This window comes from Petaurus breviceps, unplaced genomic scaffold (genome assembly GCF_028583685.1).
Source record: "Petaurus breviceps papuanus isolate PSGF00001 unplaced genomic scaffold, PetGlider_PUasm1.0 189, whole genome shotgun sequence".
In the NCBI taxonomy this organism is placed as follows: Eukaryota; Metazoa; Chordata; class Mammalia; order Diprotodontia; family Petauridae; genus Petaurus; species Petaurus breviceps.
In genome coordinates, this window is record NW_027185809.1 from 21583064 (window position 1) to 21607263 (window position 24200).

A 24200-nucleotide genomic window follows, 5' to 3' on the forward strand; every position below is an offset into this window, starting at 1 on the left:
ATAGATAGGTCTATACCTAGCAACTACTCCAATCCCCTCATTTTACAGAGAAAGAAACTAACTTTCCGAATTGGCCGTTTTTTACATAGTAAAAATGTTAAATAATTGTACCTCTCTCAAAAGTTTCTACTTCAAATAGGCCAAGATAACATCTCCAAAAAAATGATAATATAGTTTTCAGATAGAAGCATTTACCATTAAATAAAGACCAGTTTACCAAAACAGAAATAAAACAATTTCAATGTTATACAAAATTTTCTTCTAGAATGCACACACAACACATAATTTCTTCACCTAGAAAATTACCTTTTAGAGCTAATGTGCCTAAGTTCAAAGTCATTCCAAATCCTTAAATATTTGTATTTAAAACCTCTTTGGTTCTTATTAAATAATGTTCCCCACACCTTTCAAGAAGAAGTTCCACGAAAACAGGTATTTCCTTAATACAACTACAGCCCCGCCAGAAAATGAGCCAAGTAAAGAATTTTCAGAGCTTATCGCTTCTGTTTGATTTGCTTCGGACATTGAACACTCCCCCTAACATATCTCAAAGGGTCAAATCTATTACTACATCTAGGTTCTCCTTGGGCACTTGATACCAACACAAACGAGCGATTTGGGGTGTTCTCTGTCACCCTGCGCTTGATCAACGCCAGCTGGGCACCACCAATCTGACAGGAAAAAATAAAACTGAGAAATGACAACTACTAAGTGGGGGGTCCTAAAAAATAAACAACAAAAAGCCCTCGGCAATTGTCTCGTTCACGCGAGGTCTGGCGGGGCGCGAGCACAGGGCCACTAACCACCACGGGGCGCAATCTAAGGCCCGGGAGAAAACTGCAGGGGGTTTCCATAGAACCGAGGGGGAGTAAGCGGAGGAGGGAGGAGGAGGAGGCAGCTCGCTCTTCCGCGGCTGGACTTTCGGGCTGGGGTCGCGGGGGAGGGACGCGCCCGCGCGGTGGCTGCCGGGGGCGAAGTCGTCCAGGACTCCCACTTGCAAGGGCTCTCCAACCCCCCACACCAAGATGGCGACGTGGACAGTAGGGGGGGGCTTGAGTGAGGAAGGGGGGGTAGGGAGAATGAACAGAAGAGCCCCTCCCCCCTCCCTGGCTGCGCGTGCTGGGCTTTAGGGGCGCCGGGCCGTGAGACCCGCCTTTACTTACTTCTTCTTGTCGCTCGCACCCTCGGCGCCCTCCATGGCTAAGCGCCCCCGCCACCAGGCGCTCACTCGGCCGGGCTTCTCCCACACGAGGCAAAAGGGAGAGAGAACGGAGGGGGGTGAAGGGGACGAGAGGCGATTCCCGAGGCGGCGGTTAAAAGGGGGAAGGACACACGCGGTCCCCGACTCCACCACCACCTCGCCCCTCCAATCAAAAGGAACCCAGAACGTTCCGGAGGAAGGGAGCGTTCAGAAAATCCCGGGGGTTCGAGTCTCGCTCTCTCTGTCGGCGCGGCCTGGCCCGGCGCGCACCAGGGCCGATTCTCTCCTTCCCTGCTCTTTCCACAGAGGCAGCTCTGAGGGCTTGGGAGGAGGAGGCTGAGGAAGGACGCGAGGCTGCGGGGATGGGGGGGTGTCGGGCGGGGAGCAAGGCCGCCAGCGTGCGCGCGCGCCAGTGAGGAGGAGTGGCTGGGGGAAGAGTAAAAAGAAGGAAGGGAAAAAAGGGGGGGAAAGCCCGAGGAACGCGCAGGCGCATACACGCCTCACCTGAGGGGGAGGCCGGTTCCACAAGCACCAATGGGAAGCTCCTGAGCTGGCTTATCCCCGCCCCAATCCTCCCTGTTCCGGTCAGCTGTAGGCACAGCTGAGATGTGCTCAGGCTCGGCTCTCTGGTGCAGCCGGTGGAGCGGTGGGAAGAGGGGGGAGAGAAAGAGCTGGAGTGGCTGCGGCGTTCGGCCTCGCCACTTCTTTCCTTTCCTTTTCTTTTTTCCCCTTTTCTTTCTGTCTGTCTGTCTTGCTTACTTGCTTGCTGCTAAGGGCGGTATTTCCCGAGCCCGGGCTGCTGAAAATTATGTCAGGCGTCGGGTGCTAGGCCGTCATTGCATTTCCCATTGCGACATTCTTCCGTCGTGTATCATATGGCTCTTGTCCCTTTCTCCACGCTCCCTTGCTTAAAAGCGGCCTTGTCATGTGCTGCGGCTAAGAGTGCTATTTTCCCAGTTGTTTTTAAAAATGCATTATTACGGTTTCCTGCAGGTGTAGGCTTAGTCCCTTTTGCTAATCCATGAAACAGCTAGCACCATAACCCTGTACTTGGCATAGAATACAATGGAACTGTCTCCTTAAACCCAAATGTTAGGATGAAGCGATTTGTTACAATGTCAGAGGGGGAAAAATCTTAGGCAAAATCGCAGAGGAAAACAGTACAAAGTTACACTAAGAATGAACAAGATTTTCTTTTTATGCATGTAAAAACTGCTTTATGTAAGCTTTCTGTTTTAATAAGGAGAAAATGATAAGGAGCTTGAATGTTGCAGGAAAGAAGAATTAACTATGGTTGGTACCCTAAAAATATTTTTTGTTTCTTTCCTCCCTTGAGGGAGAATCTTAGTTGAGTTATGAGATTGGGCAAGATTCCCCCACCCTTCTTCCTATTGGTTTAGACTTGATTGCTTACAATTCGATTCAGATAGAAGTCGGAAAGCTGTAAAGTCTACTCTAATCATTCGACCAAAATACATTTCTTAAGCACTTTTATGTGCCCTCCCTTAGAACCAGCAGAGTTCCACTAAACCAAAAATCAACATAACATTGCCTTAGTCACTAATTCTCATTTGCTAAGGTACCTTGGATGCTACTTAGTATATCAATCCCTGTGCTTTAATGGTCACAACAACAACAAAAGGTAGAAAACATACCTAATCAATGGTGTGGAAAGAAAATTGTATGTAATGTGTTCTGCTCATAGATTAGCAAACACTTGCCTCAGTTTCCTTATCAGCAACATGTTGGAGTACAGAATCCTGTAAGGTCCCTTCCAGTTCTGACATTTTGTGATCTCTTTTTGAAATCATGTTTCAGTGCTATTCTTTTTCATCTATCACAGGTACACTTTTTTTCTCCTAAATCAATAAACATGTTCTGAATGTGCATCCTTAAATTATACAATGTTTTTCTTTGTCACCCATCAGCCATATTATTACAACAATGGGGGTGGGAAATACAAATATGGAAATTACAATGTCTCACCCTCAGAGGTACATAAAAATAAATGTCTAAAGGAGAAAACATGCAATTGAGATCAGGTAACATATATATATATATATATATATATATATATATATATATATATATATATATCAAAGTATCAAAGCAGGGCTAGATCTGCGTTGATAGCTTAATTAGAATAAGGAGAGGTTGAAGATTAACCTTTAAGGGTGGATTTTTTTCTCTACTAGATCAAGTTCCAATTTATTATCTCTTATTTTTGAACAATTGTATAGACCTAAGAAGGTGTCTAAAAGCTAGACAGTGTACATCTTGCAAAATGGTAAAAGGATAATATTGGTAACTTTACACATTGATACACATTCCTCTTTATTTAAAGCAGTCATTTGTTCCTTAGCTAACAATAACTAGGGTCTCTAATCAAATTAGCCAATTCAGTAACCTAGAGTGATATCATGTGGTTGCTTTTGGATCCTTATTGTTCTTAAGCTGATTGTGTTATCTGGTGGAAGGATCCCTGGTCCCTTCCATGTTTACCACATGTACTGCTTACACATACCATTCATCCTCTGTAGCCAGTGAGTGACTAGACATACAACCTGTCACTTAACCATTTCAGAATGAAACCATTTTTTATAATAGCAAATCCACATGTCATTCTTAAGAACTATCAACAGTGGCTTTCTAATTTTTACCTAAAATGGAACCAAAAACCTTCTAGCAATTCAATCAACAGAAGGCAAAACTTTGAAAGTCCTAAAAGTGCCCCCAAATTCAATTTTTCATTGGAAGAGACATTAAAAAAAATATTTTAAAAGCAACTAAGAAGACTTATTCCCTGGAATGAAATGTAGAATTATTTTTCCTCAATCACATATAACTCTGTTAAATTGGATCACTAATTCAGAAGCATAGGTCTCATCTAACCACTTTTTTTTTTTTAAAGCAATTGGGGTTAAGTAACTTGCTCAAGGTTACACAGTCAGGTGTTTCTGGGTGGGTGCTAAGTGTCTGAGCCCGGGATTCGATCTCCAGGTCATCCCAACACTGGAGCCAGTGCTCTTACTCTGTGTGCTATGTGGCCGTCCCATCTAACCACTTAAAAAAAAAGTATTTATTTACTTTTAGTTTGCAACATTCAGTTCCAAATCCCTTGAGTTCCAAATTTTCTCCTCCTCCCTTCCCTTCCCCCCCCCCCATGGCGGCATGCAATCCAATATAGGTTCTAAAAATACCATCTAACCACTTTTGCTAACTTCTGTAAGTATCCAAGATTCGCTCTAACTCTCATTAGCAATACTTCTAAATAAACTTTGGAATTACTTATAAGTGACTATTTAGCCCATGGCTTTTATAATAATAAAGGTTGGGCGGTGACTCAGAAGTACACAAGGTAGAACCTGAAGTCTATATTGTTACCAGAAAATAAGAAACATCTAACTCCTTTAAAAAAGTATGAACCTCATGAAATTTATCTTATTACAAAGGGTTACAATATTTAAGAAGCTACCATGGCTAATAAACAATAACTGACAATATTGCTTCCAGGTTTTGTTGTTCTCAGCAACAACAAAAGACGATGTAATCTTTTTAAAAAAGCATAGAATTTAAGTGGGAAATTTAAGGAAAGTATGAAAATAAAAAGGATCTGTCTGGGAAATAAATATATTTGTCAGGCTGTGGAATATGAGTGGACTTGATATAGCAACACTTTTCTGAATTCTAAATGATGCTCATTAGAGAAATAGCTCATACTCCTTCAACAACAAATTATCACCATTTCATACTAAACCAAAGCTTTAATTTAGTACTGTGGTTTTCTTCCTTAGGATAGCTCATATTTCCATTTAATTAAAAAATTCAATCCAAATTCAACAAAATATTTAATGAGTATCTACTATGTGCAATGGGCTGAAGTAATGGTCTTTAATGAAATTTCCCTGCAAATACCTACCAGCTGGAAAAACTGAAAGGGAGAGAGATATTTTGAGGCTTTGTCAAAACCTAAATAGTTGGAGGCAGGCCGGGAAGGCTCGGCAGGCAGAGGCAGGCTGGGAGGAGGCCTGATCAACTTGGGGGGCAAGTTGTCCCACCAACCACAAGGGCCACTACCAGGCCTTTCACCAAAGGGCTGGGACTGGAAAGAGGAAGGTAAGAACCAAATGCAGGGCCCCTGTCTGGGACAGCAAATACTCCTGGGACTACCACACCATAGCCCATAAATAATAATTTTAAAAAAGCCCTTATCAGGACCTCCAAGGACCAGGATGACAGAGTGAACCCTGCCTGTTCTAATTCCCTGCTCTAACCCTGAAAACATAGTAACTATTGCCCCAGGGCAAAACCCTCAACAGTAAAGGCTTGGGAACCATAGACGAAGGGCTTGGCTAGGGCCCTGCCTCAAAATGGGTAGAAAGCAGACTACAAAGACTCTGGACTCCTACTATCCTCAGAGAGAGGAACCAAACTCAAAAAGAGACAACGTGGACTCCACACCCACGGCTGAAACATCAACCGGGAACAGGTCTCAAGCACAGAAAGCTCTCTGAGATGAGCTCAAAAGGAACTTTGAAAGCCAAAGGAGAGAGATAGAAGACAAAATGAACAATTCTTTTAAAATCAAAATTGCAGAATTAGAAAAACATTATAATGAAGAAAACAGCTCCTTAAGAAGAAAAGTGTATGATATGGAAAAGGAGCTCCAAAAACTAACCGAGGAAAATGATTTGCTAAAAACTAGAATCAACCAAATTGAAACAAATAACTCTATGAGGAACAAAGAATTAGTCAAACAAAACAAGAATGAAAAATTAGAAAAAGAGGCAAAATATCTCAATGGAAAAATAACGGACCTGGAAAACAGATCCAGGAGAGATAATCTGAGAATCATAGACCTACCAGAAAATCATGATGAAAAAATGAGCCTGGACAACATTGTCCAAGAGCTCATTAAGGAAAATTTCACTGAGATACTAGAACCTGAGATCTCAAACTGAAAAGTCCTGGAAATGTTGTGGCCAAACTCAAGAACTACCAGGTAAAAGAGAAAATACTTCAAATGGCCAGAAAGAAACAATTCAAATATTGAGGAACCACAGTGAGGACCACACAGGATTTGGCAGCCTCTACATTGAAAGATCAGAGGCAGTGGAATTCAATTTTCCAGAAGGCAAAAGAGCTAGGGTTACAACCAAGGATCATCTACCCAGTGAGATTGAGCATATTCTTCCAGGCGAAGAGACGGTCATTCAACGATATAACAGAGTTCCAGACCTTCCTGATGAAAAAGCCGGAGCTCAATGGAAAATTCAACTTCCAATTACTAGATGCAAGAGTGACATAGAAAGGTAAACAAGGAAAACACACACACACACACACACACACACACACACACACACACACCCTGTTATTTAACAAGAGCAAACTGTTTATAGACAAGTAGAGGGTATGAGTATAAAATACACAAAATGACGATTTAAAAAAATTTTATTAAGGGCTACAAAGGGACAGCAATGAAGAAGAGGAATGAATGAAGTGGAAAAGGATAAATTATGACACACAAAGAGGCATAAAAACAATATAGCAAAGGAAAAGAAGGCAGGGAGATGAGTATCATATGAGCTTTTCCCCAGTTAGTTCTGGTGCAAGGAGGGAATAACAACCAGTTAAGCATAGGACTCTATGGAGAAGAGATGTAAAACATATCATATTAGAGGGAAAGAGGGGAGGGAGAGGAGCTTCACATGAGAATTGTTCCTGTCACTCTTGGTGCGAAGAAGAATTAACATACTTCATTAAGTATAAAAATAACCTACAGGCAGTAGGAGGGGGAAAGGGCTATGAAAGGGGGGGTGGTTAGTAGGGAGGGAAGAAGTAAGGGGTAAGAGGAGGAAAAGGGAGGGGGGCTGATAAGGGAATACTGAGGGAAGCAATGGTCAAAAGGAAAACTATTAAGGAGGGGAAGGGAGTAGGGGAGAAAAAATATAAGCATTAACAGGGGAGGGAATAGGATGGAGGGAAAGAAACAGATAATAATCATAACTGTAAATGTGAATGGAATGAACTCTCCCATAAAATGGACACGGATAGCAGAATGGATTAAAAATCACAATCTTACAACATGCTGTTTACAAGAAACACATCTTAAACAGAGGGAAACACACAGGGTAAAGGTAAAAGCCTGGAGTAAAATATATCATGCCTCAGCTAAAGTAAATAAAGCAGGGGTAGCAATCCTTATCTCAGATAAAGCAAAAGCAAAAATTGATCTAATTAAAAGAGATAAGGAAGGAAACTATATCCTGCTAAAAGGCACCATTGAGAATGAAGCAATATCATTACTTAACGTATATGCACCAAGTGGTATAGCATCCAAGTTCCTAGAGGAGAAAGTAAAGGAATTAGAGGAAGAAATAGATAGCAAAACTATGCTAGTGGGAGACCTTAATCTCCCTCTCTCTGAACTTGATAAATCCAACCTCAAAATAAACAAGAAAGAAGTTAAGGAGGTGAACAGAATTTTAGAGAGGATAGGTATGATAGATCTCTGGAGAAAACTGAATGGGGATAAAAAGGAATATACTTTCTTCTCAGCCGTTCATGGCACATACTCAAAAATTGACCATGTTTTAGGGCATAAAAACCCAGGACCTATATGATCACAACTACAAAACACTTTTCACACAAATAAAGTCAGATCTAACTAATTGGAAAAATATCAATTGCTCATGGCTGGGTAGAGCTAATGTAATAAAAATGACAATTTTACCAAAATTAAATTATATATTTAGTACCATACCAATTAATTTACCAAAAAACTACTTTATAGAGCTAGAAAAAATAGTAACAAAATTCATTTGGAACAATAAATGGTCCAGAATATCAAGGGAGTTAATGAAAAGAAGTGCTAGGGAAGGTGGACTAGCTATACCAGATTTCAATCTTTATTATAAGGCAGCAGTCATCAAAATTCCTTGGTACTGGCTGAGGAATAGAGGAGTGGATCAATGGAATAGATTAGGCACATGAGATTCAGCAGTCAATGACTATAGTAATCTATTGTTTGATAAACCCCAAGACCCTAATTTTTGGGATAAGAACTCACTATTTGACAAAAACTGCTGGGAAAACTGGAATATAGTATGGCAGAAACTGGGCATAGACCATTATCTAACATCATATACCAAAATCAAGTCTAAATGGGTGAATGATCTAGGTATAAAAATTGATACTGTAAGCAATCTTGGAAAGCAAGGAATAGTTTACCTGTCAGATTTCTGGAGAAGGAAAGACTTAATGACTAAACAAGAATTAGAGAGCATTATAAAATGCAAAATGGATAATTTTTATTACATTAAATTGAAAAGCTTCTGTACAAACATAGCCAATATTACCAAGATTAAGAGCGAGGTGGGAAATTGGGAAAGAATTTTTACAACCTATGTCTCTGATAAAGGACTCATTTCTAAAATATACAGAGAATTGAGTCAAATTTATAAGAATAAAAGTCATTCCCCAACTGATAAATGATCAAAGGATATGAACAGGCAGTTTTCAGAGAAAGAAATTAAAGATATCTATAAGCACATGAAGAAATGCTCTAAGTCACTATTGATTAGAGAAATGCAAATCAAAACCACTCTGAGGTACCACACCTCACCAGTCAGATTGGCTAAGATGACAAAACAGGAAAATGACAAATGCTGGAGAGGATGTGGGCAAATTGGAACACTAATGCATTGCTGGTAGAGTTGTGAACTGATCCAATCTTTCTGGAGAGCAATCTGGAATTATGCCCAAAGGGCTATAAATAATTTCATACCCTTTGACCCAGCAATACCACTTCTAGGGTTATATCCCAAAGTGATCATAGAAATGGGAGAAAGACCCATATGTACAAAAATGTTTATAGCAGCTCTTTTTGTGGTGGCAAAGAATTGGAAATTAAGGGGGTGCCCATCAATTGGGGAATGGCTGAACCAGTTATAGTATATGCATGTTATGGAATACTATTGTGCTATAAGAAACAAGGAGCAGATGGACTTCATATTTACCTGGAGATGCTGAGTGAGAAGAGTAGAACCAGGAGACATTTGTACACCATTACAGACACAATGTATGTGTGATGACCCACTTTGATAGACCGGACTGTTCTCAGCAATGCAGTGATATAAGTCAATCCCAAAAGACCCATGATGGGGAGAGATGTCTACATCCAGAGAAAGAACTGAGTTTGTTTCCAGATTGAAGCAAACTGCCTGTTCTTTTTCCTTTTCTTGTTTGGTTTTATTTCCTCTTTATCATTTTTCATTCTATCTGATATAATCTGTCTTTATAACCTGACTAATGTCTAATGTGAAAGTATTTACAGATCCTATACTTGACTGTATGCTGCCATGTGGGGGGGGGAGGAGGAAAGGGAGGGGGACAGAATGTGAAACTCAAGGAATTGTGGAATTGAATCTTGTAAACTAACAGCAAACAAATAAATTAATAAAATATAAGATAAAAAAAAACCCTAAATTGTTTGGAAGATTTTCAAAGCCCCAAACTCCATGAGTTTCTCCATTTCTAGGAAGGAGGCAGGAAAGTATAGGAAATAAGAGAAAAAAATCTCCACAATACTTAACACAGATGCTTATTTTCCTTCATGATTTAAGTATAATAAATGATGTACTTATCATTAGTAAATATTAATTATTATATATTATTAAAATGATCATATTTTCTCTTATACAATTAATTTTTAAATTACCACATCTCTAGAATTAGAAATGAAAATAGAAACAGCCTGATAGTAACATAGCATCTTGTTATAAATGCCATTTTGGTATAAATTTCTGCTCACTGAGATCTTACACTCTAAAGTTATAGATAATTGAACTTTGATTCAAAAAACATTTGTTAAATGCCTACCATGTACACTGTGCTATAAATGGGAATACATAGACAGAACCAAAAACATCTCCTGCCCTCAAGGGGTTTAAGATTCTATTGAGGTGTATAACATGCACATAGATAAATGAAATGAAGATAATTTAAAATGAAAGAGCATGTTAGCTGGCATGATCAGGTAAGGCTTCAAATAGAGCAAAGTGATGTCTGAGTTCAGCCTTGAAGGAAGTTAAGGGTTCTAAGAGGTTATTATTTATTCTAATTATATATATAATATAAATACAAATATATTCTAATTATATAATTAGAGGGCAGGGGAGCAGGGTGCAGAAATATAATCTAGTTAAGAGGAGAAATGTCAATAATGTGAAGTGAATTACATATTTGACAGAATATAAAAAATTTTAAAAAAATTTAAACATTCCTCTTGCTGTCTGTCAGCCTTAACTTTAAAAGCAGGATATTTAGAAAAGAAACTGCTTCTCTCTTCATGATTTATAGGACAAAGTTGCTATTATTATTATATTATTAAACATTAATAGGGTATCTGTGTTCTAAGTGCTGGGCAGCTAGTGCCAATTGTGATGAAGTCATATCAGCAAATGCCTGGGAAGGAAAGAATAGAAGTGGGAAAGAATAAGTACTTAGAAAGCAGATTTCATTCCTTTGGGCTCTTTTATCTAGTCAGCAGAAACAACATATCAAAAATTTAGGTCACTTTTATTGATGCAATTTTCATGTTTCCTTACTGTAATTGCCAGAGAAGCTTTGTGATTTGCACAAGATTATCTGACTTGTTAGTGGCAAAGCAGGGACTATGGTCTATGACTAGAAGCCACCTCCCAATTCAGGGCTCTTCCACTACACCCCAATTGTTTCTTGTTCCTGTGAGGGTTTCAATGGCCATCTGCCTCTCCTTTTTGCCAGCTGCCCCTAAAATCTGCCCATGATCCTCTATATTCATTATGGGGTTTTGAGTGTTAGACTTGTTAAACAGCTAAGATAGAAGCATACAAGATGCAACTAGATATTTGAGACATATTATTAACTCTCTCTCCACTAGAAGAGAAGGTATCCTGTCCTTTATTAGGCTTCTTGTCAGTAATTCTACAAAAAGGTTTAGGATCACAGCATAGAGAGCTTGTTGGGGGATCATCTAAAGGGATCATCTAGAATCAAGATTCTAGACCAATCTCTTTATTTTATAAAGAAACTAAGACATGGTTTAATGGGAGAGGAGATGCAAAGTCCAGTAAAATCTTTCTAATTTAGACCTTGTTAAATAACATTTATGGCCCAGACCAATTCCCATCCAAAATATTATCCAGCATATGACCAGATGTAGGTATTGATATCAAGTATAGCTAGGTGGTGCAGTAGATTGTTGGACCTGAGGTCAGGAAGACTCATCTTCCTGAATTCAAATCTGACCTCAGACACTTACTGGCAGTATGACCCTGGGTAAGTCAGTTTGCCTCAGTTTCCGCATGTGTAAAATGAGCTGGAGAAGGAAATGGTAAACTACTCCATTATCTTTGCCAAGAAAATCCCAAATGGGCTCATGAAGAGTCAGACATGACTGAAAAAATGACTGAACAAGATATTGATATCAGCCTTCTCTTGACCCAGAAATCAGGATGAGGTGGTGTGAGAATTATGAAAGTGGTGGCATGAGAATTATAGTTGCAGTGCCAGTAAAACTTTAGTTTAAATATTATATTATAAAAATTGTAAATATTAAACATTGCAGTTTTATTACAATCTAACTGAATCAAACCTTTTCCTATACATGATAACAAGTAGCAGTATAAACTAAATTTCACCTGCTCTTCACTTTTGGGCAACCATTTATCAAGCTCCTACTCAGTGCAAAGCACTGGTAATAACAGAAACAAAAGTAATTCCCTCATTTCTGCCCACTTTATCATGAGGAGACTAACAGTAAAATGTCCCTGACACCAACTGAAAATGTTAAAGAAATAAAAAAATTTTCAATGTATAAAACTAGAAAAATTCATCTTTGAAAAATTTAAAACAGATTTGATATAGATTTCATTCTTTTGTTTGCTTTTAAGAGTCTGTATATTTAACAAATTTCATTAATCAAGATAGAAACCCCCCCCCCCCAATTTGGACCTTTCCTGAGACAGCAATTACTTTTTCCCTTCCTCAATTAGTTCAAATTCATAGTTTTTACCACATGGTCAAAAATGAATTATTTTCCTTATTTAAGAATTTCTGTTAACCAGAGATTCCTTAGCCTTATTCAATATAATATCAATATTTATAAACAAGAATAGACAAAAGTGAAGATGTTATAGAGTATTGGCAGAGACATGAACTCTGAAGTAGAGGTGCCGGACTTAAATAGAAATGGTGGCCACTAAACTATACATAAGGATACCTGAGGGTTATCATATTAACTTAGAAAACTACACATGTTTATATGTTTCTTTTTTTTTATTAATGTATCAGCACATTAAAACCAGATAGGAACTGCATTTTAATCTAGTCAGGGGGTGACACTCAAGAATATTGTGGATCCATAAAAGTGGCACATGCTCTGGAGGACAGAACTTCTCCCAACCTTTACCTACTTGAGCTCCTGAAGAATTTTAAGAATTGTAAGACCATCATTGAAAGGTTAGGCTCAATCTCATCCTAAAGGAAGGAGGAGAAGTCTTACAAAAGGAGCTCCAGAGAGAAGCAAGGATGATACCTGAAGGTAATAACATCAGATGGAGTGACTATATGAGTTGGACAAGCAGAATGGGGAACCTTGAGTCACGAAACTGCTCTCATGCCACAGCTGCCCCTGTTGCCATTGCCACAGAGAGAAGGGAAGCAAAAGTTGAAGTATTAAGACAAAGCCAGTGGCAGTGTTCAAAAGGTACATTGAACAAATAGAGTGACTGTCACTTGATTCTGCAGAGAACAGAACTAATGAATTCATACAGTTCTGTCCTTTATTTCATTCCCAGTCAGAAGAGAAATGCACTTATTTTCTGATCCCTGTTTCTTTAAAGTTTGTTCCATTGCTTTTTATTCCATTGACTCTCTAAGATAAAGTAATTGATGAGCCATTGAATTGCTGAACTTTGAGTATATTTTTGTGCCAAGAGAGATTAAAAAAATAAATAATTGGGGCGGCTAGGTGGTGCAGTGAATAGAGCACCAGCCCTGGAGTCAGGAGGACCTGAGCTCAAATCTGGCCTCAGACACTTGAAATACTTACTAGCCATGTGACCTTGGTCAAGTCACTTAACCCCAATTGCCCTGCCCTCCTCCCTCCAAAAAATAAAAAAAAATTAAATTAAAAAAATAATTTCTGGACTCTTTCCTTTCATAACGGGGGCCAAGAGCTATTTAGAAAACCTTATGGATTCAGATTTCTATAACTTCCCAAATCAGGGGACAAATATGGACCTGTGTTACTATGATATTACACAACATGATCCTTAGAAGATTCTGGTTTGGGGAGGTTTGTGACTGAACTGAGAGCTGGCATTTTTGAGGTGGCTTCATGGGACATCTCTTTCTTTCATTGTCTCTTTCCCTTTTAGGGAGTGGGGCTTAAACAAAAGACTAAGTCATAGCTGAGAGACAGAAATAAGAGAAGTGACTAGAGAAAAAGTCACCCCTGAAGGAAGGGTCTGGGAAAGAATATTGTTGCCCACATTAGGGTAGGGGCCAGCCAAGAGGGAATAACTAGCATCATAAAACACTACCCTATACCACCACCTCCTTCCCTATGCACCATTGCTAGACATACAAAATTAGTTCTCTAAGCAGGTTAAAAGATAGAAAGAGCTAATGGGGAATTACTGAATTCTCTCCTGGGTTTGAGCAAATCCAGGCATGTCAGTCTCCTTGTCTTTTTGTGAAGGCCATTAGCCATGGAGAATTTAAATGTCTGCATTATAATGAGCTAACAAATTGGAAATCCAGTTCAACCAGCTTGCATTCATTTTATTTTCATAAAAATGAAACATAAGGAGAACCACTGTTGTAGAGGTTCTAGTTGGAGCCTGACTGTCTAAGTCAGGAGGATTGCTTTTGTGGTCAATACAGGTGCCCCATCTTGCCCATAGGACCATGGGAGACAACGTCTGGAAGCCTCTACTTTGTCATTGTAGGCCATCACAATAATCCAGTTTTTGAAGGGCAATTTTTACCTGCTGGAAAAGTGGAATCTAAGAATGATGATGATCATCTGAACTAGTTCATAGCTCATGCATCCCTCAACCTAGCAGGTGAAATATGTGGCAGTCTAACAATTATGTCCCTGAAAACTGTGGATGAATTCAATGAGTGGTTTATTTCTGCTTTTGTTACTGCAGGCCATAAGGTATGTCTTATGTTTTTTTATGTGAGACAAGAAGATGGAATAAATAACTTCTTTAGTGATATCTATGATTTATATATAAAGTTTGCAATGACTTCATTTTTCTGAACCAAATTCACCCATTCAATCAAGTGCATTTGACAGAAAAGTTCAGTTTCTCAGAAACACCTCCTAAGCTGAATAGAGGAAACTTTTTAAATATGTGATGTCATAGTATGCATTGTGAGTAATCAATCAAGTTCACTGTGTCTAGTCTTGGTTTTCTAAGCCTCTGTAAATTAACCTCCTTTCGAGTTAGAAAGATAATAGGGCACCTTTTGTTGTCATTGTTGCAGATGATCCAACCAAAATGCCTTATACTTTTGAAAAATACTGTATTTATGAAGGATGCTATATGAAGTGTTTTGACAGTTATTTTTGCTTTAAAAAGGTTTAGAAGATTCTATTTTGACTAGTCTAATATAATCTTAATTAAACTTTAAATTAGGCAATTGCCATACTGTTGATTTGGTTAATAGATCTTAAAATAAAATATAAAAGTTGGTTCACAATAGGAAATAAAATTTACAGCATACACTGGATTTTAAAATTTATAACTGTAGGCAATATTCATAGTACTAAAGAAAAGATTTTTTTTTGTCAAATTTTGTACTAAGTACAAAAGAGACCATCAAGAATCAAATGTGATAATAGTACCAAAAAGACAGAAAACTTAGAGCATGCATATAAGACTGTACCTATAAATGAAATGAGTATGTAAACAGTATATATACCTTTACATAATCTTTTCTCTTTGTTATGTATTTGAATCTTGAGGATGTTTTCTTTCCTCAAGAAGAGGAACAAGAATGAAAGCTGAATTTCCTCTTGATAAATTAGTTTCATGAGTTATTTGCATGTTTTAGCTTTCAATAATAACCTGAACTAAGTTAAAGTTTGGCAGTTTGATGGTAATCATATAGACTATAAGTAGTAAAGCTGCCTGGAGGTTTTGCAATGCAGAAAGTATAGAATTTTTTTTCTGTAAATTATGTGTTTTGTTTGTAAACAGATGACATGATCACAATTAAATAGTTCCTAAAAACCTTCAAATGTCTAGAAAAGTGTTATTGAATTCAATATAACAAAAGGGAACTTTCAAGTTTCATTTAAAAATGGAAGATAAAAAACATTAACAAATACATGGCTTCATTTGTAGAGGAAACTCACAGATGAGGAAATTCTCTCTACCAATGTAGGATGGCACCTTCTCTACAATTTACAGTCTGTTTGGTTAGAACCAGGAGAGTGCTAGTAAATATTTAACAATCAGATCTCCTGGGGGTGGGGATATACTGTACACACAACACACTTTTAAGTTTAACCTGTATTATTAATATTTTCTCTATAGCTTTCTTAAGTCTAGACAATCAACAAAACAAGAGATCAATTTCAAAAGTATACATATTCACACTGAAAATTTAATAATTGTCAAGCTTGTTGGAGCTGGTCCCGGCACACACACCTCTTCTCCCAACTAGATAGAGCACAGGTAGATTAAGTTACATGCCTAAGATCACATGGCCACTGTGTGTCAGAGAGGAGTATTGAACTGAGGACTTCTTGGCTCAAAAACCAACTCTCTGTCTCCTGTGCCTCACTACTTACAACTTTTTCTATATTCCAGAGGGATGCCGTGCCTGAGAGATTTAGACAATTCTTCTCTGACAATCCTTTTGAGCTGAGATAGACAGTAAGAGCAGGAAATGTATATGATACACCCCCAAACAACCCAATCAAAACTCCAGTGGGTCCATAGCCCAGGCAGAGTTATTTATTTACCCCTGAAGGTGAAAGACCAACTAAAACCCACACTCTCCATTCTCATCTACTGAAGTTCTATTCAAAGCATAGGCTTCTGTCACATTGTGTCCTAATTACAAGGCAGCTTCCAGAAGAAGTTGGTTGTATCTCTATCCAGTTTTCCCTGTAACAAGATAATTGCTTCAAGGATATATATTTTTAAATGTTATAAAACTAGTAATCAGCTTCTGGCAGGCAGGTTAGAGGAAGTACAAGACAAACTTTAGGACTAAGGTGCTTAGATTGCTATGATCTTTTTTTCAATTAAGGAAAGAAAGAACCTTTCTATACGAAAAGAACTCATTTCAGTTAGGGAAACCACTACCCAAGTATGAAAAATGACAAGTAAAGAAATTGAAAATATGTTTCCTTTAAAAAATCATTTACTCTACAAATTGACTTTTCAATATTGTAGAGAAATTTGAAAACAATTCTTTTTTTAATCATTGTAAAACCTGAATTAAGGTAATTAATGCACAAATAAATGAGGGATGTTGACATTATTGAATAATTAGCCTACACTTTTTTCTTTCCATTAGGCTTAACTCTTACACTAAAACAGCAAATAATTTATGTTGTCTAAATATTTTTGGTGGAAAATTTTTTACCTTTGAGTTTCTCTGGGTGATGCAGAAACATTCATTTTTTTTGCTCTTATATTGGAAACACTCTGTAGGTTTCTAAAACTAAGTTTGTCAGAACTTGCCTTTGGGAATCATAGGCATTTAGAAGGGGTTGATTAACATTATATCTAAACTTGCAAAGACAGGTTAGAAACAATCACTTTGCTTTACTTTAAATAAGAAAAAATTGTTAAAGACTTTTACTTTGAATATGTAGTTGTAAATTAAGAAAGATTATTAACCATACAGAAGTTTTTAGAATTATTTTTATCATCAAGGACCATAATTTTAGAGGTATATTTTGTATCATGATGGGAATAGGGGGAACCAGAGTGACTTACCACTACCATCATCTATATCATCACTCTTCTAGTCTTTTAAAAATGATTAAAAATATATTTAACATCAGTACAACTAATCCCCCCTAGTAATTTTTTCTCTTTAAAATTAATTCATTTCAGTGAATACAGAACCATACCAATTTATTCAGTTACCCCTTCTATTCTTCACCACTCTTCTATATTCTGCTTCCAATCTATCATTTTGGGCTCCCTAGCTTTAAAAAGGGAGATCAGTTGGTCTCCATATAGTCCAAGAAATTAGAACACAATCAGGATCTTTAAATGACCAACCATTTAGACATCTAACTCCCCAATTTTGTAAAGATCTGCATAAAGACCTTAAGATAGTTCTGGCCCAAATTGAAAGACATTTTGACATATTGCCAATAACCTCTTAACAGCCAGGAGTTGGGAAACAACCGAGTTTGAATCATGGCTGTAACATTTACTAAAAAAGCAAATATAGACCAGTCATTTAACTTACTAGAACCTTAGTTTCCTTTATCTGTAAAGTGGTCCTATTAATATTTGTACTACCTCATTTACAAGGTTGTAAAGACAAAACTTTGCTGAGCTTTCAAGTATCACATAAGTGTGAGTTTGCTACAGAACCAAGGTCTCCTTGCTCCTACTGCTTTTTATTTCATTCCTATTAGGGCAGAGATTCACACAGAGCTTGAACAACCTAGCATTTGCAGGTAAAGGTAGGGAAGTGGTTGAACCTGACTAGAGAGAATTGTGGGTGACAAATAAGGACAGATCCTGAAAGACTAGCATTTAGTGACTGACCACCTGACTAACAATCTGTTCCCTGGCCAGCTTATAGATATTGTCTCTTCAAAGCAGGGTGCTACAATGCCAGTCTGGCAGATGGTTGAATGGCCTTCCCCACCCAAAGCAAATTTCCAGCTACTTCCAAATGGAACAGTAGCATTAAATTTGCCTGACAAAATACCTGAGAGCTCATCCCCTTTATTCTCGCTCCTTCTCTAGCCCTCCCATCCCTGCCCCACAACAACAATAACAACTTCAAGTATGAGAAGGCAGCATAGTAGGAATCACAGATATTCAAAAAGAGCTGATTAATACTATATTTGAACTTGCAATGACAGGTTAGAAACAATTTCTTTGAATAACTTTAATTAGGAACAAAAATTCAAAGAGATTTTTTTTTACTCTGAATAGATCAATGTAAATTATGTAAGATTCCCAAGCAAACTGAAGTTCTTAGGTTAATTTTTAAGCACTCACTTTGGAATCAGTGGACCTAGATTTGAATTCTAGGTCTGTAATTTGCTGCCTGTGCAACCTTAAGCAAGTCACAACCCCTCTGGGCTTCAGTTTCCTCATCTATAAATTAAAAGAGTGCATGGGTAGGTAAATTAGGAGTACATGCCTAAGAAACAGACATTGGTCATGTCAGATTTAATTTGAACAATTAAATTAACAATTAAAAATTCTCAAAAAAAATTTGGGAAGGTCATAATAGCAAATATTTTTGAACACCTACTAATTGCAAGGAATTCAGCTAGGTTCTATGAGACAGAGACATAATGAGAACAACCAATGTGCTCATAGAAAGTCAAGTCTGATAGAACAGATGTGATAGCTAAAGGTACAGAGTTCAGAGGAAGAAGAGAGTACTGCCTGGGAAGATCAGGTAAGCCTTTTTAGAGGAAGTGCCATGATCTAGGCCCTGAATGACAGACAAGGATTGAACAGACAGAAATAGAAAATTTTGGAAGGGGTGGTGAAAATGGAATTCTAGGCATTCTAGTCTGAGGGGATATTATATACATACACACAAGCAGAGTGAAGAAGTTGTGTCTGAACTAGGGAAATTTGGATATTTTTCAAGAAAACCAACCTCATGAGCAAAACAGGTTGACCTGTTTAGAAAAGCTTAACTGTGACCCTGTGTTACTAGATTTCTTTCATCTTGAGGGGACATTTGAAAACACTGTTCTTAACAAATAGAAACGTGAAAAGGTTCCACCATGTAAATATTTCGAATATTTAAAAATGTATATATTTGAAAAAAAAAAAAACCTCAGCCACTAATCCAGTACTCAAAATATTGGAGAGATGGGGAGGGCAGAAATGATAGTGAGGTCTTCTAAGTCTAGCAACTGAGTAGACTGTGGTCTCCCTTTTGAGCCCAGTAGAGTACTCAGTGGAAATCCTCCATGACCAAAAGAGATTAATTATCCCATTCATGCTATTTTTTATGTTGACAGAAAAAGGGACTTGGAGTGAGGATAAAGTGAAACTCTGTCATCTTTGTTGTTGTTGTTTTGGAGGGGGAAAGGCGAGGCAATTGGGGTTAAGTGACTTGCCCAAGGTCACACAGCTAGTAAGTGTGTCAAGTATCTCAGGCTTGATTTGAACTCAGGTTCTCCTGACTCCAGGGCCAGTGCTGTATTCACCGCATCACTTAACTGCCCCATAAAGTGAAACTCTGAACATAAAAATAAAGATAGGGACTGGATCTGTAATTTCATTCATATTGGGAAATTTCTCCTGGTAAGGAGTTTCTTTTTTTTCTTTTACTTTTCACAAACATACTTTTATAAAAACTTGATTTATGCATTACATAAATGATAACAAAACAATCTCAATTGAAATATCTTCTTTAAAACAAAGACAAACTTGAAAATTCATAATTTTTCAGATTACCATACACATGATCAGAATGCTGTATTCATCATTTTCTTGTTCCTTTGGCAATATAACCCTTAACCTAGCAGCATTTAGAGCATAGAAGCATCTATAATATGAGAAACTGCTTTTCCCATAACACAGGTAATAGAACTATTTACCAAATTACACAAGAACTCCTAGAAATATTATAAGCACATATCCAAGGAATTTCTTTCAGCAGTGTAGGCTGGTACCTTCTCCACCACTTACCATCTTAGTTGCCTAGAACAGTGGTATCAAGCTCAAATGGAAAAGGAGTGAGCCAACCATGCATAAGGATCTCCGTAGCCACATATCAACTTAGAAAATTATTTATTTATTTCATTAAATCTTTCACAATTATATTTTAATCTGGTTCATCTCACTGCTATGGGTTTGACCTTTCTGACCTAAAGTACAGAGAATAAGTGACTCGTTTAAGGTCACACAGCCAGTATGTGTCAGAGGCAGGACATGAAACCTGAGTCCAACTTTCTATTTACTACACCAGAGGTATCAAATATATGATGTGAAACACTTCCTAAGCAGCTGAACTAGATGAAATGCAATTGGGAAATATTTAGCAAATAAATAAAAGCACAATAGAACAGGGACAATGTTAACATGTGGTTTTCTAAGTCAATATGCTGCCTGCAAGGCTCATAATTTATAGTTTAGCACTCCCTCTTCCCTGTTTCTATTTGAGTTTGACACCACTGTACTATGATATGCTGCCTTTCCAAAACAAATAGTATAACTAAATACTCTAGAGCTCACCGCAAGCTCTGTGTTGCCTCATTCAATTCTAATACAAGTGATTAACTTCATGGCAGCTCAATTTCCATCAAGTCTTTGATTCAGGGACACTGGCCTCCTAGCTTTCCCTCAAACAAGATGCTCATCTCCTGACTGGGGCATTTTCACTGGTTTTCCCATATGTCTGGAATGCTTTTTCTCCTAATTTTTGCCTCCTTGCTTCCCTGGCTTCCTTCAAGTTCCAACTAATATTCCACCTTTTACAGGAAGACTTTCCTCATCCATCTTGAATACAAGGACTTTCCTCTGTTGAATACTTTCAATTTATTTTGTATGTAGTTTATTTGTATGTTTTCTTTCCTATTAGATTGTGAGCTCCTGAAGAATATTGTTGTTGTTCAGTCGTTTCAGTCATATCTGACTCTTTGTGACCCCATTTGGGGTTTTCTTGGAAAAGGTACTAGAGTGGTTTTCCATTTCCTTTTCCAACTTATTTTACAGATGAGATCAATGAAACAAATAGGATTAAGTGACTTACTTGCCCAGGGTCATACAGATAATAAGTGTCTAAGATCGTATTTGAACTCAAGTCTTTCTGACTCCATGCCTTGTACCTGAAGTCTACTGTACCATCTACCTGCACTCCTGGAGGATGGGAACTATCTTTTACCTTTCTTTGTATCTTAGCACAGTGCCTGGCACATAGAAAGTGCTGTATAAATGTTAGTTATTATTATTATTGTCACCATCATCATCACCATCACCACCACCACCATCATGGTCATCATCATCATCATCCAACTGCTTCCCAGTAAGGCTGGGAATTATACTGATTAGTGACAGATGCCTTTTGGTTTACTTTTTTAGTAAGAATATCCTAGATTTATAGTGCTTTTAACTTTTCAGAAGCTTTTAAAGTCTGTATTTCACCAGGACCCTTACAAATAGCATTGAGAAGCAACAAGTAGATATTATACTTATTTGACATAAAAGGAAACTGAAGCATAAATAGGGCAAGTGAATTTTCTAAGGTTGCAGATAGTGATAGAGTTCAGACTAATAATAACATGATCATACAGTGATTTATAGTCACTAAGTGCTTTCATATGCAATACTTCATTTGACCATCCCTATAGTAATGAAACAAAGCACTTTACAATTATTTCCTTTTATCTTCACAACAACCCTGAGAGATGGGTCCCATTTACTATCCCCATTTTACAGATAGCATTTGCAATTATATGGAGTGTTCAGGGGGCACTAGGCCTCTGGTGTTAGGGCTTGCTGATCCATTTTTAGGGCTGCTCATCCACTTTTGTTGTCTACCTGTCACCTAACTTTCACCTGTAGCTCAAAAAAAGTTGTAGCATGCCCAGTGGCCACATGCTGGTAAAACCATCTTAGCAGAGAGACTGACCCAGGATGACAGTAACCAACAGATCTGAAACCCATCATTAGAAGGATGTCTACCCCAAGCATGTGAAGACTTCCTCTAGCAGGATGGGTGGATGAGAACAATTTGTTCTGACAGCCAATGAAGGCAACTGAAACAGGTACTATGGAGTACTTAGAGCTTGGGCAGACATCAAAGATACCAAGGTCATCCATTGCATTCTGGGCCATTCCCAGTCATCTTGATTTTTGTCCTGCCACTGGCTTTCAATGACTCTGGAGAAGAGAGTGAGGCTGATGACTTTGTATTACTCTGCCTCACTTAAATCCAATTCATGCACAAGGCAAAACATCATCCAGGATGTCATTGGTCCTCTTCAAAAATGAAGGATGAAAAACCAGTACTTTAGGAAAGCATAAAAGAGCTTTAGGATACAATCATTGGGTGTGGCATGGATGATAAGCCAACAAAGGAGACTGAACAGGAATCAAATAAGCAGGAGGAGAACCTCGAGAAAACCTTCTCCGAGAGAAAAGAACAATCAGAAAGAGAAGGTAGTTAACGTGTCAGAGACTGAAGAGAGGTCAGGAAAGATAAGTAATTTAATAAGCCCAAGCCTCTCTCCTGACTCCTCATCTTATATCTCTAACTGCCTCCTAGACATCTCCAATAGATGTCCCATAAGCATCTTAAAACTCAGGGGTTTTTTTCAAAACAGAACTCATTGTCTTTCTTCTAAAATCTTCCCCTCTTCCAAACCTCTCTGTTACTTTCAAAAGTACCACCACCCACAAGTGACCCAGGCTCACAAGCTAGGTGTCATCTTCTACTTTCTATTGACATTCACCACAAATATCTAGTCTGTTGCAAACTCCTATTATTTTTACCTTTGTAGTCTCTTTCATGTGCATCCCTTTCTCTCCTCTGATTCTGTCACTACCCTGGTATAGGCTCTAGTCATCTGGATTATTGCAATAGCTTTCTGGTTGGTCTTTCTTCCATAAGTAACTCTTCACTTAGTTTACCCATCACTCAGCTGTCAAAGTAATCTTCCTAAAGCGGGGTCTGACAATACATAGCACATCTCTACTCAATAAATTCTGGTGTCTCCCTATTACTTCAAGATTAAATTTAAAATCTGTTTGATTTTTAAAGCTTTTTACAACCTGTCCCCTTCTCATCTTTCCAGTGTTATACTTTATTTTCCTTCATAGCAACCCCTGGCCTTCTTGCTATTCCTCATTAAGGACACTCAAATCTCCCAACTCCATTCTTTCTCGTCTGTCTCACATGCCTAAAATGGCCCCCCTTTTCAACTCTGCCTTTCTGTTTCTCTAGCGTTCTTTAAGATTCAAATGGAGAGAAAAGAGCCTTCTGGTAGTGAGAGCTGTCATAGTGTAACTCAAAGGGAAGCAGATTAGACATCTCTAGCCCTTTTCTCCTTCCATCCTCCTCCAAGGGAGACTTTAATTTCTTTCAGGAGGAAAAGCAGCAAGTTGGAGCCATAGCATAGACCACTGTGCTCTCCTCAGAGAGAGGGGGATACTGGGCTAGAATTATATATATCTGGTCCCTTAAATATTATTTGTCTAGGGGATATGATCAGATTCCATCTAACTTCTGATCTTTTTGTCTTTTCTGGGAGGACAGGAGACTCCAAGCTCTATATCTAAAGCTTAATCCCTTTCCTACCAAATACCAATTCCACAATGCACATACATGTGGAATAACAAAGAAACCCATTTGCACAAATTATAGAAAAACAGAAATCAGAGAAAGTATAAATAGAATAATACATACCAGATAATACAGAGTGACATATATCTCCCCCATTGGGGGAGAGATAACTCAACTTAGGGATAGTCACAGTGGATAGAGTGTTAGACCTGAAATCATGAAGACTCATTTTCCTGAGTTCAAATCTGACCTCAGACACTTACTAGCTGTGTGACCCAGGGCAAGTCACTTAACCCTGTTTGCCTCAGTACCTCTTCTGTAAAATGAGCTGGGGAAAGAAATAGTAAACCACTCCAGTATCTTTGCCAAGAAAAACCGAAATGGGGTCACAAAGAAATGGCCACAACTGAAATAACTGAACAACAACTCAGTGAGAGAGAGAGACAGACAGACAGACAGAGACAGACAGACAGAGAGAGAGAGA

General features: G+C 38.1%; 1 protein-coding gene and 1 pseudogene across 1 annotated transcript in view; one reads left to right on the plus strand and one right to left on the minus strand.

Moving 5' to 3' along the window:
- The window catches only part of HIF1A (hypoxia inducible factor 1 subunit alpha), a 208651-nt gene that overhangs the window by 48117 nt on the left and 136334 nt on the right, over positions 1 to 24200 (minus strand). The window contains exon 2 of the mRNA XM_069092032.1: positions 1164 to 1513. Coding sequence (XP_068948133.1) covers positions 1164 to 1198 — 35 coding nt within the window. The 5' untranslated portion in view covers positions 1199 to 1513. The remainder of the gene's footprint in view (positions 1 to 1163; positions 1514 to 24200) is intronic.
- On the plus strand, positions 1197 to 14585 carry LOC138164159 (trafficking protein particle complex subunit 2-like; annotated as a pseudogene).